General features: G+C 42.7%; 1 protein-coding gene across 1 annotated transcript in view; it reads left to right on the top strand.

Moving 5' to 3' along the window:
- Positions 1 to 19,986, top strand: part of cdh19 (cadherin 19, type 2) — a 163,880-nt gene that overhangs the window by 9,427 nt on the left and 134,467 nt on the right. The window contains exons 2-6 of the mRNA XM_054751411.2: positions 530 to 899; positions 1,017 to 1,311; positions 5,010 to 5,129; positions 7,641 to 7,808; positions 14,360 to 14,550. Coding sequence (XP_054607386.2) covers positions 657 to 899; positions 1,017 to 1,311; positions 5,010 to 5,129; positions 7,641 to 7,808; positions 14,360 to 14,550 — 1,017 coding nt within the window. The 5' untranslated portion in view covers positions 530 to 656. The remainder of the gene's footprint in view (positions 1 to 529; positions 900 to 1,016; positions 1,312 to 5,009; positions 5,130 to 7,640; positions 7,809 to 14,359; positions 14,551 to 19,986) is intronic.

The raw sequence follows: 19,986 nt of genomic DNA, 5'->3' as shown, positions 1-19,986 counted from the left end.
GGCTCTGCAACCCCCTCCCCAACACAATGCACGGCTTTGTCTAAATATAAAACAGCACTGTTTTCATCTGCCAAGCAAAAAAAAAAAAAAAAAACCAGAACCTTCAGGAAGTTCAGAGCTTTAGCGAGAGAAACATTTCCGTTCTGACTTTTTATAGAAAATTGTTGCACAAACGTGTTGTTCTGAGCTTGATTTGATGTCGCTGAATAATTCACGGGGATTCTACTTTAGTCTTTTATGCAAAGACTGCAAACTTTCCTTAAAAAAAGCTACAACAAACACAATGTTTTATGTTGCTACAATTATTGGGTTGCTACATTCGGTTAGCCTACCATAACAGTTCTGACTCAAGCCAAATTAATTACCAAACCTTATGAGAAAAAAATTATTGCTGTAAAAAAAACAGCGTAATATTTCTTTCACCCTTGATTTTAGTTAGTATTGAGATGAATTTAGGTTTTTATAATCTTTGCGCACTACTGGAGGTTATTCAGCTAAAACACTAATTTAATTCTTAATTTTGTTTCAGAGCTATGAACATGCATACTAATGGCATGAGAAGGGATGTGTCACTGCCAGGATCGGGATTACTGTGCTGGTAAATGAAGAAAAAGTAACACTGGATTGGTGACATCAACGTCTACTGTCCACTAGCCATGGGGAGTGCACTGGAAATGCATGGATGGACTGGAAAAATGAGCTACCTGAGTGTTTTGGCTGTGATGATGGTCTTTTCTAGGGTTTCTGGTGGGCTGTTGAGTCATACGAGCCACCCACACAGTCTGAACAGCCAACAGTCGGGCCAGAGGTCCCTTTTGCTCCATCGCCTGAGGAGGGGTTGGATCTGGAAAGAGCTGTTTGTCCCAGAGGAAGATCCCACTCCTCGTGTGATTGGCCAGGTGATAACTGGTGTAGAATGTCCACCATGCCCTTCAGATGGTGCTTTTCTCTTTGAGAATGAATGTTTCGTTTTAATTTAGAACAAACCAAAGCCATTGTCTCCTTTTCGTTTACAGCTAAAATCGGATTATGACCGAGGAGAGTTTACCATCAAGTACATATTATCAGGAGAAGGTGCTGGAGATGTGTTTGAGATAGATGAGTATTCTGGCGAGATCCGGACGCTGAAGAAGCTGGATCGGGAGGAAAAGGCCTCCTACATCCTTCAAGCCCAGGCTATAAACAGGAACACCAACGAGCCCGAGGAGCCTCAGTCGGAGTTTATCATCAAGGTGCAGGACATCAACGACAACAGCCCTCAGTTCCAGAACGAACCGTATGTGTCCAGCATCCCCGAGATGAGTCCAGTCGGTATGTTGATAACATGCACCATGCACCATGGAAACAACTGGATTTTCTTGTTTTCCTTGAAGACGTTTCAATCTCATCTAAGGAGCATCTTCAGTAGAAATAAAACGCTTATAAATTACAAACATGCTGATAGGACAACAGGAGTCACTGGTGAGGCCATTGGTATTACTAGTAGTCCCTGGCCCCTCCCTCTATTCAGTACTTGTTTGCGTCATTAGTGCCAATATACAAAAATACATCAATGCATACAACTGAATCAGTTAAACATACTTGGGGCAACGGTGGCACAGGAGTTTAGTGCTCGCCCCGCAATCAGAAGGTTGCAGGTTCAAGCCCCACTCAGTCTGTGGCTGTCATTTTGTCAGTGGGCAAGACAATTAACCCACGTTGCCTTCTGGTGGTGGTCAGAGGGGCCGGTGGCGCCAGTGCTCGGCAGCCTCGCCTCTGTCACTGCGCCCCAGGGCAGCTGTGGCTACATCGTAGCTCATCCTCACCAGTGTGTGAATGTGTGTGTGAATGGGTAAATGACTGATTGTGTTGTAAAGCGCCTTGGGGGGTTCCAGGACTCTACAAGGTGCTATATCAAATTCAGGCCATTTACCATTTGTAAGAGACATGGCTTCACTTTTTAAAGCTGGATCAGCTTTTGAAGCCATACACAACCTAACAGACGATTTCCATATTAATTAATGTCCTTAAAACTGGATAGAAAATGAATAAATGCAACTTGAGTGTCATCATAGAGTCACATCGCAAAAGCAATGAACTTGAATTATTTAGATGAAATTTAAGCTTCCTTGAACTTCACAAACTTCTGCCCATCCTCAAGAGTACGCTCCAGTGAGACAAACGTTTCACCATATTTTGGAAACTAGTGAACGTTGTTAACCCTAACCCTTTTTTTTACCAAATCTCATCCAACCAAGATTTAAATAAAATTCATACATTAAGCAAATCCAGCAAAACCTTCTCAGTGGCCTAGTGGTAGGGTGTCCACCCTGGGACTGGTAGATCCAATCTGGTCAAGGTCATGCCAAAGACTTAAAAAATGGGACCCAACGTCTCCCTGATTGACACTCAGCTTTAAGGGGCAGGATTAGGGGATTAAATCAACAGATAGTTCCTGAGCGCAGCCACTGCTGCAGCACACCGCTCCCCCAGGGCACGAGTCAAATGAAGAGAAGTCAGTTTACCACTGACTTTAAATAAACCAACACCTACTAAAGTTTGTTGTTTAGCCACGGGTGCAGGATGACTCTCCCAGTGCGTGACATAGAATTTAAAGGCACACTTGGCAGTTTTGCTTGCTTTTAGTGCCCCCTAGCATCCAATATCAATTCTGTGGTTGAACAAAAATGAAACCTATCTCCTCGCTGTGCGTTCCTCTGACCCCTCCTTTCCACCGGAGCCGTCAGCAGCAAGTTACTGCAGCAGCACGTCTTGCTCGCGTATGCTGCTGCTTGGCCCCGAGACGCAAAGCAGCAGGGGAGCAGCTGTCACCGACGGAGCACAAAGTCACGCGACATTAGCAAAATCACGCGTGACTTTGTCAGTAAACACAACAACAAGCAGGAGAAAACTACAAAAGAAATCACGTTAATAATTAGCATAAACTCTCCATCTTGCCCCAAAACCGCAGATACGTCACTCCATGCGTTATCCTTCTTGACGTTGTCTTTATAAAAACTGTGACTGGGATCAAACAGGATTGGGTACTTCTCCACTTTAGTAATCAACCTTTCGTCGTCCGTTATGGAAAAACAAAGGAGACCGCTAGCTAGGTGATAACTTTTTTTTTAAAGTAAAGCAACCGGAAGGCAGTACGTTTCTTTGTTCTGAAAATCTCTGGAAGCTTCGCTCCATTTCCGCGTCCGATTTCCTGTCTTTCCTTCCCCAAAAATGTCAAACTTGACCCGTTTCAGAGGCGTAGCGCGTAGAAAATAGAACTGGCGCGTAAGGGCTGTGACATGCTGCTCCTGAGACGCGGCCGACTCCTGCTGCTGACGGCTCGGGTGGAAAAGGTTCTGTTGACCACAGCGGTTCCTATCAGCAGCTATGACGTGCTGCTGACGGCTCCGTCACGACTCCAGTGGAAAGGAGGGGTTAATCTTAACTTAATCTAACAGCTAAAACATCTCCACAGTGTCTACAGAAGTGATTCATCACTAAGTTAAACAAATCAGTTGTGTTTATGATCTAAAACATGCAGGAAACATGCTTGAACCAGACTGCAGTGCCAGAAATGTCAACTACAAATTTATTTCTAAGTCCTGCCGGTCTGAAGTTGCAAATGCGGTATTCTGGCCACAGGGGGCAGTGGGGATCTGAGTGACCCTGGTCATTTTAGCACATGCTGGCTCAAGAAAATCATTTAAAAATAGAAAAATGATGGGAAAATATGGTTTATTCTAAAGCAAAAATAATGATGAAAGGAAAACCTCTCGATTAAACTGAATTTCATTTTTGAGCCAGCTGAGGTGGCTCGGGCATCTGCTCAGGACGCCTCCCTGGTGAGGTTTTCTGGGCACGTCCAACCAGGAGGAGACTCAAAGGAAGACCCAGGACACACTGAAGAGAATATGTCCATGAGCTGGCCAGGGAATGCCTTGGATTTCCCTCGGAGGAGCTAGCCCAAGTGGCTGGGGAGAGGAAAGTCTGAGCCTCCCTGCTTAGGCTGCTGCCCCCGCAACCAGAGCCTGGACAAACGGAGGAAAATGGATGGACTTTTGGGTGCAGAACCATCCGGCCTTTTCATGATGAAATATATTTCTTTATACAAATGAAAGTAATTTCCAACTTACCGTTATTAATTTAACTATAAAATGTTTTTTTTAAAGAGTTCACTGCTTGTTGGCTGCAACTGGAATGACAAGGACGATCTACTTTTGCACCACCTTGACAAGAAAATGTTCTAAATTAATCCCCAACTGAAGCCAACAAACAAAACTTTATATGAGTGTCTGTCATCTGCCCTTTTCAGGACATTAAAAGTATTAGATTCTGCATCGTGGCTCAGAGGCCTTTATTGAGAGATCTCTTAAATAACATTATTATAACTGCTGCCCTTTCATACCACAGACATTACCATTTCAATTTATACGTAATCTGCTTTTGCAGCATAATGTCTCACTCATAATAAATCATGATGTATTTGACTGCAGAGTGAAAGTTAGAAGGGAAGGTTGGAGTGAGGGCATCTGAAAATTAGGAACGCAGCGGTAAATCCCCGCCTGTGAATGAAAGACAGACCACTCACTTGGAAGAAAGAATGAGACAGGGAGGAGGTGAGAGGGAGATATGTTAGAAAGCAAGGTGAAGGCAAGGATATGGTCAGAATAGAGAAGGGAGTGTGGACGATGGAGGAATAAAACTGAATCAAGGAGAGAAAACGGGGGTGAGTGGATGGAAAAGTGTCGCCATGGGGCTGTAGAGGCTGCCACACAAACCTGCGCTAGCCTGCAAAAGGACAACACAGTTCCCCACCTCCATCTCTCCTTTGTCAACATCCCTCCTCTAACTCTCCCTCAGACTCGGCATCTTTGCTTTTCCATTTTTCCACCGCTCCCCCCGCCTCGCTCCCCTTCTGAGTCAGACAGACAGACCCTGCGGGACTGTGGCATAATCACTTTATTTCCCTGTCGACTGGAACTGCTGCCTGGGTGTACTCTGACTGTGCAATCCGCTCGCTGCCCCCACAGGGACCACAGTGGCCCAGGTGACAGCCACAGATGTGGATGATCCCATGTTCGGAAACAACGCCAAGCTCATCTACTCCATCCTGCAGGGGGAGCCCTACTTTTCCGTAGAGCCAAAGACAGGTACAATCTTGATCTGTGTATCCCTTTAGGTAACACAATTCTAGAATTACTGCTGGATGCACTCACCGGTCCCTTTATAATGCACACCTGTCAAGATGCTTGTTAACACCAGCAGCTAACCAACCAATCACATGGCAGCAACTCAATGCATTTAAAATCCTAAAGTTGGTGAAGAGAACTGAATTTCAAACTAAGCATCATAGTTTAAAGGCATACTAAGAGCAATCAGGTGTGCTTTACCACCTCCTAGTGTCCGTTTTAATTAACTGCCGTAAAAACAAATCGCCGTACTCTCTCCCTAGCTGTGCGTTTGAGTTTTTAACACCTTAATCTAGCTGTTGAAATGTCTCGTCAGCCTTCACTGGTTTCTACAGGAGCAGTTCTATCTCTAACTGGTAGACGTACAGCAAAAAGCATGACTCCATCACAAAGACGGAACTCATACTAGCTATATGTACCTAATAATAAAGAGGGCAGTGAGTGTATAAACGGCCATTTCTTAAGATGTTGAGGCAGGAGAAATTATTCCATCAGATCAGTTGTTACTTTAAAACTTGGATTTCCAGTGCAGCCTTAGCTTTAAATACAGCTGTTGACAGATTTTGGTTCTTGTACAAGAACCGAAAAGTGATTCAACGTATGCCCAAGAATGTACCCTCTTCTCGTGTAATGCAGAGGTCAGCCACAGCACCTCCCACCCACATTGTAACTGAGCAGTGAAAGGCTGGAGGCATCATTGACGCTGGAAAAAAATATTTAGATGCAAATGGATGCATTGTGTAAAAAGTCAACTCCGACGTTTCAGAGAGCCCATTGTAAGTTTTTATTGAGGGGTAGGCAGCCTTTGACTGTAAACGTCTGAGTTGTTGTTTTGCTAATGGGCTAATGGCTTCAAACGACCTTAAATGATTCGTCTGGAGATGCCTCGTCTTCTTTTTCTATTTTTTACTGACAAAGTTTGGGAGAGCATAAAGTCTTAAACTTATATTAAAATAAACATTTGTTTTATATTGTGTGTTTATAAGGAGAATAGGGTTACCACTAGCAATTTTGGGGGCCATTTTAAGAACCTGCCCCTTAAATACATGAGGAAAAGCTTCTACTACTACTACTGTTATGTTCAAAATGAAGCTAAGAATGGTTTTCGATTAGTATTTTCATGCCATTAATGTCACATTTTAGCCTCATTCTGCATTTTTTAAGAAGTTAAAACTAAACTAAATGGAGAAATGATTGAGACAAGTTTCTAATAACCTTGAAATTGTGGTACCACACGGTAGCTTGGGGTTGCTACAATGACAAAATTTTGCCAAACAATTACTTAGCAACCCCGGTGATAAAGAATTCTGGCATTGCTCCTGCTTGAAAAAAAAAACTTTCCTCACATGTTTTAAGTTGTTCAAAATTCCAGTGCCATAGAGCAATGTTCTGTGATTCATGAAGAACTTGAGACAGTTTTGAGACATTTCGGAAACTCCTTTGTTAATGCAGTTTGTGCCGTAAATCCTCTAATATTGGCCTGTATTAGAGGAATTACAACAATTTGGTTATTTAATTTATTCCTTACTGTCTAATACAGAATACACATTTGTTATTACTATTAAAGACGAAGTTCACTTAGAAATATTATTTCTTGCTATTTTATCTATTTTATATATGATCGGTCACTCTGAGTTCAACATGCAGGCTAAACGTGAAAATAGCATTCTACCCCCATTTTCTGCGTTAGCTGCTTATTGAAAATATACGAAGGAAAATAAAACATTCAGATTTGAGAAGCCAGTCAGATCTACATCACACTGAAAATTTACTCTCATGGACTCACCCATCTTGGCTTGCAACAGGAAGGCTGTTAAAGATTTAGTGACCAGGAAAGAGCAGAGCATGTCTTGGCTAGTAGGAGCTAACTGTTAGCATTAGCAACTTCACGACACAGCAAATCTCCAATCTTGTGTTATTTATAGAGATAAAATATCAACATTGAAGAGCAAGCAACGTCAGTGGTAGTGTTGCATTGCTGTTATCCAATCAGAGGCGGGATGTCCAAATATCAGGAAGTGAGACTCCAAATCCTGTGTTTTTATGCTCCCCACTCCTCTGGCTCAGTTCCTGAAACAGGAGCGCTAGAGCTTTTTTTTTTCGACAGAGATCGACTCACAAGGCACTCATTCATGCTGGAGACCACTGAAAATGGGTTGAAAAATCAAGTGAAATTTGTCTTTAAAAATAAGCCAAATGCTTCAACACGATATTAACCCATTTGATATTTTGCGTTCAAATGGCTTATATAACGTCATCGAGCATCGGTTCAGGATTTTGAGTTTGTTCTACTTCAGAACATTGATATTACTGTGAGCAGACAGGAACAGCTTTAAGTCATCTCAAAGTGCTGTTTAACTTTTAATTTGGAGCTGATTCATTTAGAGGACCTAAAGTTAGCTGTGGGTGGTCGTTGCTGTTAAAATAACTAAACTCCTCCTTTTCTCCTTCTTCCATTTTTTCTTCTTGCAGGGATTGTTCTAACGTCGTGGCCTAATATGGACCGTGAAGTCCAGGACGAGTACCTGGTGGTGGTTCAGGTGAAGGATATGCTGGGCCTGAGCGGCGGTTACTCCACCTCCACCACGGTTACCGTCAGCTTGACTGATGTCAACGACAACGGACCCACATTCCAGCAGCGTGAGTCGCTTTACATGACTCTGAGATGCAAACGGTAGGCTGAGCACAGGGGAATCAATAAAACGAGTACAAAGTGTTGCAGACGACCAGGACACATTTAATATTATACCTACAAGGTATTTATTTGATCACGCTCCTCCGGTTCGAGTGGGTGGCTCTTGCTTCCAGCGCTGCGTTCGACTGTGGAGCCAAAATTAAAAAGCAGACAGTCGAAGAATAAGCGTGAGAGCCAAAGGAAGCGGGAGAGGAGATGGTGATGCTCCGCTCATCTGCACATGCTCATGTGCCACATGCTGGATGAATTTAATCATTCACACATGAAAGGACATTTGTCATGACCTTTGGAAACAAACCGAGCCTTCTCAGCGATAAACCTCACTAAACGAATGCAGTGGGAAGAAATCAATTTTGTTGCAGAGAGACAGCGAGGATGAAGCTTTTAAGTGTTAATGCAACATTCACTTTCATTGCATGTGCCCGTATCCCGTTGTTCCCATGTTCACGGAAAATACCTAATGAATATTGGATGGCTGCACTTCACTTTGAACTGGGCCCTCTGCTTTGTCACATAATTTCAAATTATTATTAACAGGTTTCTTTTTGTTGCAGGATCAGCGCGATGCCTTTTGAGTCGGTGTGGCAGCCATCCAAAAAAAAAAAAAAAAAAAAACAGCCAAAGACACAATCACGTTTTCTCATCTTCTTATTAGAGTTAGGGATTATATGTGGTTTGCCACAACTTATCTGTGACTGACATAAATTGACCCTCCACCACAATGTTCTCCTTTCTTATCACTTTACACGCCAGCAGAATCTCTCCACCGTTAACGGTTTATAATCACCTTCTGTAAACAGTTTTAGAGGGGAACACCCCCCCCCCCCACACACACACACACACACACACCCAGACACATGACTAGCCAAGCACCAGCATGGGATTTATTAGTGTTTTTCTGCCTTACTCCAACTTTTCAGGGTAAAAGGTGCCAGGGTGACCCGTTTCTTGAGCACTCTTGATTTCTCAAATCTGAAGATTGGATGGGGATTGGTGTTAGTGCTGGTGAAATATCCTGTTGGGAAACTTTCCATTTGAAATTTGTATTTTCTGTTTAAAAACATCCAACACCCATGAGATTAGAAGCTACAATAAACTTTTGATTAGATGCGGCGTTCGTGTTGTAAAAGAGCTTCCAAACCTATTCCATGGCTCAGTTTGGCTAAACGTGACCAAGCTCAGCTCAGTGGGGTTTGCTTTTAGTCAAACTAAAACACGGCTCTAGAGGGTGCACTCTTCAGAAACAGCTGCATGTAGAAAATTCTGGACCAACCAGTGACTCCATCCTCTAGCCAACTGGTTGCCGACAGTTGATGGCGCCTCGTTTTCCGAACGGCTCGGAAAGCTAGGAAGCGCAACAAAGCAAATGCCAAAAAGATGGGGGGAAACCCAAACTGTGCTTTTGGAAATGGCTGTCCAACTGATCCCATCCGAGTCACACTGAGTTGTGCTGTTGGAACACACTACAGCTGGCCATGGACGTAGTTTTGGGAGGGGACAGGGAGGACATGTCTCCCCCACTTTTTCCAAAGTCTATTGTCCCCTGGTCTTTTTACCATCCAAAAACAACATTACGCTATATTAAATAAACACTTGTTGAGCACTAGGACCAAGCGGAAAACAACCACTTGCGCTGAAGCCGGTTTCCCATCTTTTGGCTCTGCTGATACTTGCTAACGTGTGATTGGCCGTCCCTGCTACCTGTGTACTTGACAATTCTGCATTCTTGACATTAAATAAAAGAGCCTCTAGGCTGTGGTTTTATACATAATTTTTGTACATTTACAGTAAAGATCCCCCCAGTTCTCATGCCTGCCCCCCCCCCCCCCCAACACACACACACACACACACTTCTAAAGTCAAAACTTTGTCCATGCGGTTGCCACACTACCGCATATTCCCCCTCTCCTGATATAAACTTTTTACTTCCTTTAAAGGCACGGTGTGTGATATTTTTACCTGTTTACTATCAAATCCTATGTTTCCAGTTCACAAACTTGTCCTTTTTCACGAACATTTTTCACCAACATCAATTCTAAATATTCCTCTCAACTTGAAATGATACACTTTTATGTACATACAGGTGCTGGCCAGTAAATTAGAATATCATCAAAAGGTTGAAAATATTTCAGTAATTCCATTCAAAACGTGAAACTTGTACATTATATTCATGCAATGCACACAGACCAATGTATTTCCAATGTTCATTACATTTAAATTTGATATTCATAAGTGACAACTAATGAAAACTCCAAATTTGGTATCTCAAAAAATTAGAATATTCTGAAAAGGCTGAATATAGAAGACACCTGCTGCCACTCTAATCAGCTGATTTACTCAAAACACATGCAAAGGCCTTTAAAAGGTCCCTCAGTCTTGTTTTGAAGGCACCACAATCATGGGGAAGACTTCTGACTTAACAGCTGTCCAAAAGACAATCATTGACACCTTGCACAAGGAGGGCAAGACACAAAAGGTGATTGCTAAAGAAGCTGGCTGTTCGCAGAGCTCTGTGTCCAAGCACATTAACAGACAGGCGAAGGGACGGAAAAAATGTGGTAGAAAAAAGTGTACAAGCTCTAGGGATAACCGCACCCTGCAGAGAATTGTGACGACAAACCCATTCAAAAATGTGGGGGAGATCCACAAAGAGTGGACTGCAGCTGGAGTCAGCGCTTCAAGAACCACCACGAGGAGACTCATGAAAGACATGGGATTCAGGTGTCGCATTCCGTGTGTCAAGCCACTCTTGAACATGAAACAGCGCAAGAAGCGTCTCGCCTGGGCCAAGGACAAAAAGGACTGGACTGATGCTGAGTGGTCCAAAGTTATGTTTTCTGATGAAAGCAAGTTCTGCATTTCCTTTGGAAATCAAGGACCCAGAGTCTGGAGGAAGAGCGGAGAAGCACAGAATCCACGTTGCATGAGGTCCAGTGTAAAGTTTCCACCGTCAGTGATGGTGTGGGGTGCCATGTCATCTGCCGGTGTTGGCCCACTCTGTTTCCTGAGGTCCAGGGTCAATGCAGCCGTCTACCAGGAAGTTTTAGAGCACTTCATGCTTCCTGCTGCTGACCAACTTTATGGGGATGCAGACTTCACCTTTCAACAGGACTTGGCACCTGCACACAGTGCCAAAACCACCAGCACCTGGTTCAAGGACCATGGTATCCCTGTCCTTGATTGGCCAGCAAACTCGCCTGACCTTAACCCCATAGAAAATCTATGGGGTATTGTGAAGCGGAGGATGCAATATGCTAGACCCAACAATGCAGAGGAGCTGAAGACGACTATCAGAGCAACCTGGGCTCTCATAACACCTGAGCAGTGCCACAGACTGATCGAGTCCATGCCACGCCGCATTACTGCAGTTATTGAGGCAAAAGGAGCCCCGACTAAGTATTGAGTGCTATACATGCACATTCTTTTCATGTTCATTCTTTTCAGTTGGCCAACATTAGAGAAACAAACATTTTTTCATTGGCCTTTAGAATATTCTAATTTTCTGAGATACCAGATTTGATGTTTTCATTGGTTGTCACCTATAAATATCAAAATTAAACGTAATAAACATCGGAAATACATTGGTCTGTGTGCATTGCATGAATATAATGTACAAGTTTCACGTTTTGAATGGAATTACTGAAATATTTTCAACCTTTTGATGATATTCTAATTTACTGGCCAGCACCTGTATACTGTGGTCGAAGCTCCATGGTCATCCACCATCTTAAGATACAGTAGCTGTTTAGGGACATACAAGCTCCACGTTGCCCGTTTGGTCTATGACTGTAACCTGAAAGAACCAGCAGAGGGCAGCAGTGCGCCCTGGAAGCATGGAGTCTGCTAATTCACCTAAGAAATAGAAAAGTATAGCTACACCGTTGCTGTACTTATTAGTTTGAATAAAAAAAACATTAAATCAAAAGACACAAAACTTTTCAGTTTGTCATCATGTCCGACACAAGGAAGCCGCATATGTTCAGACCCCGGCCTGCTATTAGCTGGACGCCACGCCAGCCTCTGGTTAGTGTGTCTCTGACTCCCAAACTCACCTCAAGTTGTTCATCCGTCTTTTCCTAGTACCAGAACCCCCAACCCGGTCCCAATGTGTCCGTTCCAAAGTACTTCTACTCAAGTCTTCTACTCTTCCTGCAGCCCGCCGTCTCGCCCAACAGCGTTAGCCAGTGGCTAAATCAGCTTGTTTACTAGGGGCGGCGTTAGGCCCGGCTACTTGGGCTGAAGCCCCGGATCTTTCATGATAAGCCCCGGATCTAAATCGCGGAAGTAACATGCAGTACCAAAGTCCAACAGAGAGGGCGCAGCTGGCAGTAGTTTGTATACAGCCTGCCTGAGCCTCCACCACTGAAGAAGAAGCCCTTCAGCAGCCGGCTTCTTCTACACTCTCTGCCTGAAACGTATGAGTGAAGATGGACATAAGGAAATTTTTTAGATCAAAAGTACCGCGACAGAACCCCAGCTTTGATGAGACTGGTGCTGACTCAGGTTTGTGGGTCTTATTTGAAAATATTTGTGGCGCTGCTGGTTTGCCTAAAGTTAGCTTACTATCAGGTAAAGTTGTTGGAGAAAGAAAGGGAATATTTGCTATCATCTCACACTAAACACTAACAGGAACAATACGCTGCCCTGAATATGCTTAATATGTAACTTCAGATTAAAAATTATGTGGTACAAGACATATATATATATATATATATATATATATATATATATATATATATATATATATGATGTTGACTAGTGCGTGTGTGTGTTAAGCCCCGGATCTTCTTCAGTCCTACATCCGCCCCTGTTGTTTACTTTATCTCCACAACACTTTAATAACAATGATGTAGTTCTCCACGTGTTACTGAGACGCTCTGACACAGAGGGCTTCTTCTCAAACGATACCTTTAGACTTGGGTCTCCTTTTGCTGGTAATCCGTGGGAGTTTATGCACAGCATACACAGTGTCTCCCTGGCTCAAGCTGTGGCTAACTAGTAGCTCAGTAGCTCGTTACGTCCATCTCCACCATGCCAGCCGTGAGCCACGATTAGCTGGTGGATAAGTCAGCATTGTTTACTTGATCTCCAGCGTGTCCCCGACTCACCAACTCTCCTGAACCAGCCGTGGTTAACGATCAGCCAGTGATCGCTCCATATCCATATAAGCTGGTAGCGGCAGCCAGTTTTGTTTACATCGAGGCGCCGTGATCCACATGAAATGGGTGTTGTGGGAAATTTTGTTCCCCTGAAATATTCTGTTTCCCTTAGGCAGTCAAGAGCAAGTATTTCCAAATCCACAGAACTTATTGTCCATTATGAGGACTAAACTACCTCAGATAAAAGATGGTTAAACTGAGTGAGATTACATCTTTTTACATAACTTTCAAAACTGATAAATAAGCTTGCTGCAAAAGAGTGAACAAGAATGTTTTTACTGTATCTTTTTTTATTGTTTTTAGGAGGAAGTACAGATAAAAAAATCAGATGAATTAACAATATTACATTACATTACATAATTTTCCTGTAAAAGTGTATCACAAATATTGTCAAAATAGCCAGAAGTGCGATCTCCCGACACGGGGGGACAGAATATTTCAGGGGAACACTATTTCTCACAACACCTGACCTCCCGGGTGACGTCACCCCTCCTCCGTGTGTGAATCGTGACCGCTTCAAGATCTAACAGAACTAGCTTGCTTCCTTCAGAACTGGTAGGTTGATAAAACAGTCATAATTATAAATACCTTTTTAAAAAGGTCGAGTAGCTTGTTTTAAGCTTTGTGTGGGTTAGGCTAGACAGGTTGGAAATTGATTATACATTCAAACTCATGAGTGAGCCACCATAGCTGCAATACTTTCTCTGAACTGCATGGCGCTAAAGAGTCACATTTTTTCATCATGATTTCAATGGATTTCACACACGGGGCCTTTAACACACAACTGCTACTACTAGTTTACCTGTTGACCTAATCACAGACTCGCTCAGATAAAGGCAATAAAGATTATTTTGTTAATAAATAGAATTTCTGCTAATAATTTGCTGTGTAAGCACCCATTGAAACACTCTTGGTGTGTATACGTGTGTGTGTGTGTGTGTGTGTTGAATCGTCTCAAACCCCAGCAGCAGACAGCTGCTCATACTGATCCAGGTTCTGTTGGTTTCTTCCTGTTGAAGGGGAGTTTTCCTCTCCACTGTCACTATATGCTGGCTTAGTATGGAGAGTGCTGTAGAGTCCCAGACACAAGTCAGTGACTTGATGCAATCTGATGGGTTTCCTAACATAAGGAACGTTTAATAAATTGGAATAATGAACTGAACTCAGTGCACTGATGGGTTCAACTGGAATGCTTACTTTGTGAAGTGTCTTAGGATGACTCTTGCTATGATTTGAGGCTATATAAATAAACTGAATTGATTTGAATTCCCTCATATGTTCCTCAGGGACTTGGTCATAAGTGAGGGACATATTTATTCTGTTTCCTCCCTACTCAGATCTATACACATTTGCCATTCCTGAAAATGCAGCAGTGGGCACCACGGTGGGCAGAATTATGGCGGGGGATGGAGACGTTGGCATCAACGCCAGAATGACTTATAGTCTGGAGGAGGACCTGGAAGGAAGCTCCACGTTTATTATCCAAACAGACCCGGTGACGCAGGCAGGAGTGGTTCTGCTGGCCAAGGTGAATACATTTACATTATTTTTTACATCAATTGTCCAATTTATAATCTAACAGAGGCAGGTTCACTTATTATAAAAGACTTGTGTTGTTTAAAAAGACAAGAAGGTTGTGGCTTTTCGGGGTTTGTTGCTGGACTAGAAGCTTTTTTTGGTTTTACTCCAAATAAGCATTTTGCTGCAGAAGCAAGCTCAGATTTGTCCTTTTTCTCTATTAGCAGGATCTCCTTGCTTCCCCAAACTCAACAAGTGACAAACGGTTTAAAAATAACTACCAAGAAAACATTTTATTTTAGCAAAACAATCAAATAAAAAAGACTAAACATTTGATCAAAGACCTTAATCAGTATAATGAGGACATATGCATATCTTAGGGCGTGCAGCAGCTCAGGTTGTCCAGTAATCAGAGGGTTGTAGGATCAATCCCAGATCCCTGCAGAGAATGCTGTTGTGTCCTTGGGCAAGGCACTTAACTCACCTTGCCTGTTGGTCATTTATCAATAAATTTTGTGACACTGCAGAAGCATATCGAAAGAACGCCACAGCGAATGTGTGTTGTAATCACAGCTAAAGGTGATTCAATGAAATATTTGTGTGACGTTATTTTATTTTATTTTTTGTGTGGTAACTCATTTTTTTGGCTGGGCAGTGCACTTTACAACTCATCTCCCTTTTCCTTTATACTGTACATATCACCTTGTGCAAAGACAATCATTATAGGAGTGTTATAGCACCCTATTGCAACAAAAGTCTGATTTTCAGTTGGACACATTTAAAGCAATCAGTGTGCTCCCAAAAGTGAAAGAAACTGGAGGTACTGAATGGTTTCTTGATTAAATGAGTGTCTACAGCATTTTATTTGAGGCGGTCCATTTCCTGCAGTCACTCATAAAATGTTGACATCAGGTCTAGCACTAAAAGAAGCTCGACTGGTGCACGACGTTCTCCCGTGGTGGTAAAATTATCTGGTTTAAAGGCAGAAAATTACAATCTTTGGCTCAGTTTGAATCTCTAAAGCTTTTACTGTTGCCTAGGTGATTGGATGGGGAGGGGATTAAGGGCTAAAAGTAAAGCGAGAAAGGAACCAGAAACAGAAGTCAGTTTTTTTTCTTTCTATACATGAAAAAAAAAACTAACAGCGACTCAACAATTCATACATTTTTAAACTTGTGTTTTGATTTTACCAAAAGGCAAAGAACCAAAATAGATGAAGAGTATTTTTACGTGACAGATCCATGCCCTGGCAGGACACAGCTTCTTCCTAAACACCCTCCGGTCGTCTGAAAACAGGACGACAAAAAGTTTGTCAGAGACCAGTGAAAAGTTTCTGACAGACAATAATTCACTGAGTAGGAGTGATGAGAGGCCAGAGGCTGAGGCGCTTGTCTGTGACTCGTAGCAGCTTTCAGATCTGAAGCAATGAAAGTGCAAAAGCAGTCTGTGTGCTTATTCCACATTATTAATGGTCTTCATTTGGAATAGCTTCTAGAAAATAAGAGGAATGTGAATATAATCAGAACTCACCCTACCCAATCATTTGATCAGAGCCTGTTAATATTCTTCATGGTTGGTTCTCAACAGTCCAGTGCCAAAATATCATCTTTCCATGCGTTGCAATGCTGGGGAGAAAGCTGAAAGTTTCATTTACTCAAGATTTTTGCAGCTTTTAGAAAAACGCCAGCTAGCTGTTGCAGTTTTCTCTGGCAATAACCGTAGAACTCTATAATTAATTTGGACTTAATGGTAACCTGAATATTAATAAAAAGGTTTCTGATAAAGAAATTTAAAATTAAAGCTGTAGCGTTAATGATTGGTGCTACATATGTAACAAATTATCAATAAGATGTGATGATTCCATATAAATATGAAATATCAATCTGATTGATCTTTAAATGTTTAATCAGAAGATTGTAGTTTCTTCTCTGACCATTACCACACACAAGTATATAGTTTATAAAACACATTTATTTCTATTTTCCTAAACTAACGATTTTACAAGACAAGGTATGAATGATGATGTAATGTAATGGATATGAAGTGATTTAATTTGACGTGTGGAATGCTGGAATGGAAGCTCGATGTTTTAGCAAAACCTTTCTTAAGTATCTGAGAGAGTTTGTGGAGTCTGGGTTGTAAAATCAATTTGGCTGTATGTTTGGTAAACTAGAGATTTGTTTATGAAACCATTCGACTCGGTCTGTTGAGTCTACGATACCCTTTGTGTGGAGTAGGGCTGGACAATAATTCAACAGTTCAATATATCTATCAATAGACATGTGATGCGATAGATTAAAAAACGGGTCGATAAAACTTTGATTAAAAAATTGTTAACTTTTCCCATTATAACATATCAGGTAGCATACTAGGCTCACTTACTCCTAATCAATCAAAACCACAGACTCGGGCACGATACGTCACCAGGTTCTCCCCTCTCAAGCTAAAACAGATCATGAGGCAGCCGCAGCAAGGTCTCTAGGACCGTCACGATTAGTTGACTCGTCAAATAACGCCGACAAATAAAATACACCCGATTTTATCAACAATTTTTTAAAATCTCGCCTGCTGTGGCACGTTCGGCGTTTGCTTCCTGCCTTTTTGCTCAGCCGCCGCTTTAGCTCAGAGGTGCATGCGCAGTGGTGGCCATCCGGCTCAGCCTTCACCGGAGAAAGTGGCGAGTCGCAACGGAGCTGAAAAGTTTGGGAGCATTATGCAAATTCAAAAGAAAGGCCCATCGAGTGCAAACTCTGCAAAGAAAATTTCTCCTTTCACGGAGCACGTCGGCTATGCACGAGCATCTTAAGAGGAAGAGCGAAGAGTCGCCTCGGTAAGTTTGCCTCTTGTTAGCTGCTAACATCAACACAGTTACTCGTATTTATAGCTGTAGCAACACCTGTAGAGACGGTGATTTTATTACCTTCAGAACACGTTTGCATGTTACGTATTTTTGCTCTAATTACAAACGCTACGTTACAGTGGAGGTTACAGACATGTGACGACAACCACCTACCAGCATGATCCCACTTCCCCACCATGATAGAAAAAAAGAGTTACACAGCTTTAAAGGTGTGTGTGTGTGTGTGTGTGTGTGTGTGTGTGTGTGTGTGTCGGTTTCGCTCTGGACATTAGAATAAAATGCATTTTACGATCAAATTAAAAGGTTGCTGACTGAACAATCAAGAAACTAATTTTTTTAAAGCATAACACATTTTCTTCCTTAACCTACTTTATTTGATATAACAGAATTATTAATCTGGTAAATAAACTAACTTTAATATCTTTTATCTTTACGGTAAAGCAGACCCTCAGAGCTGTCACTGATCCCCTGACTGCTGACGTGTGGACCAGCCACCAGGTGTACCTCGGTGTGTCCTTTCCTGAGTTGAAAGATGAAGCTTTTCAACCTTTCCACCATGCCTCATGTGAACACAAGTCATTTTTGTGCACAAATTATTTAAGGTTTCAGGTGCCTACCTCCATTTGATTGTAGCATTTGTATTAGGTTACAAAGGTAATTAAAGCTGCAAGCAGCGTCGTTCGGCCCTCGCAGCTCCGCGCCGCTCCGGTCTGGACGGAGGCCCGGGGCACCAGTGCACGTCTGACAGAACAGAAACGTCAACCACCCCGACACCAGAAACCGCGAATGGCCTCCTAGTCCGCACCTCACCCTGACTCAGCATCCCCTCTGAGCTCACCATTAAATTGAATATTAAGATTACGGCGTTACGCCAGAATTCGCCATGGCATCAAAGCCCCTCCCTTTCTGAAAAGCTATCAGATCTGAATGGTCATTACAGCATCATGAAGACAGTGCATGACCTTTGTTTCATGTTGACTAAATTAGAGGGGACAAATATGGGCAGTTCACCATAAAACAATAGGCTTCCTGTAGTCAGGGGGCGGGGCTTAGGTGATGTCAGCTGTCCACATTGTCATTGTTTACAGATATGGTCAATGATCACACAGACAAAGTTCGAAAAAGATCTGATCATGCACATGGGAGTTATTAAGTCAAGTAAAGTAATGGCGAAAGGTCAAAGTTTGAGGCTTAGCCACGCCCACATCTTTCAACTTTTGAAAAATCCGACGGTTGAATTTTTTCCCCTATGTCTTAAGAGTATATAGCAGAAGTTTGAAGGCGATTGGTGAAAAGGGCGACGGAGCATCACTCTCCAAACAACGTGTGCGAAAACCACTAAATCGCGTACTTGGACCAAAATGGCCGACTTCCTGTGCAATGTTGTGCTTGGCTCCAAGAGACTTTTTTGTAGGTCCTGAGACACCACATTAGTGTACCAAATTTCGTAATCCTCAGTCAAAGCATGGCTTGGGGCTGATAGTTTAAATGGTCCTAGAGGCGCTATTTAAGACAATAGGCCACGCCCACAAACTTCAGCTATGGATATCTCTTGGGGTTCAGGCTAGGATCACTTACAAGAAGTTTCGTAGCGCTATCACAATAACTGAAGAAATGAGAGGCAAACGTATTTCCATGGCGTGATGGCGATTTTCGCCATGCTGCCAAAGCCCCGCCTTTACTCGAAACCTGCCAGTACTGGATACCAAGTGACCTCAAGTTGTCTACTGCTATTTGCCAGAGATTATGGGTGATTGGGTAAAAGGAGTCCAATAGGAAGCTGTGGAAAAAAAGAGTGGCGTGGCGAAAGGTCAAAGTTTGAGGCTTAGCCACGCCCACACCTTTCAACTTTTGAAAAATCCGACGGTTGAATTTTTTCCCCTACGTCTTAAGAGTACATGGCAGAAGTTTGAAGGCGATTGGTGAAAAGGGCGACGGAGCATCACTCTCCAAACAACGTGTGCGAAAACCACTAATTCGAGTACTTGGACCAAAATGGCTGACTTCCTGTGCGACTTTGTTCTTGGCTCCAAGAGACTTTTTTGTAGGTCCTGAGACACCACATTAGTGTACCAAATTTCGTAATCCTCAGTCAAAGCATGGCTTGGGGCTGACAGTTTTAATGGCTCTAGGGGGCGCTATTTAAGAAAATAGGCCACGCCCACAAACTTCAGCTGTCTATTTCTCTTGGGGCTCAGACTAGGATCACTCACCAGAAGTTTCGTAGCGATATCACGAAAACTGAAGAAATGAGAGGCAAACGTATTTCCTTGGCGTGATGGCGATTTTCGCCATGCTCCCAAAGCCCCGCCTTTTTTCGAAACCTAACTGTACTGGATACCAAGTGACCTCAACTTGTCTACTGCTATTTGCCAGAGATTCCTATTGATTGGGTAAAAGGAGTCCAATAGGGAGATGTGAAAAAAAGAGTGGCGTGGCGAAAGGTCAAAGTTTGAGGCTTAGCCACGCCCACACCTTTCAACTTTTGAAAAATCCGACGGTTGAATTTTTTCCCCTTCGTCTCAAGAGTATATAGCAGAAGTGTGAAAGTGATTGGTGAAAAGAGCAACGGAGCATCACTCTCCA

Source organism: Nothobranchius furzeri, chromosome 7 (assembly GCF_043380555.1).
Source record: "Nothobranchius furzeri strain GRZ-AD chromosome 7, NfurGRZ-RIMD1, whole genome shotgun sequence".
In the NCBI taxonomy this organism is placed as follows: domain Eukaryota; kingdom Metazoa; phylum Chordata; class Actinopteri; order Cyprinodontiformes; family Nothobranchiidae; genus Nothobranchius; species Nothobranchius furzeri.
This window is presented reverse-complemented; position numbering and strand designations above follow the sequence as displayed.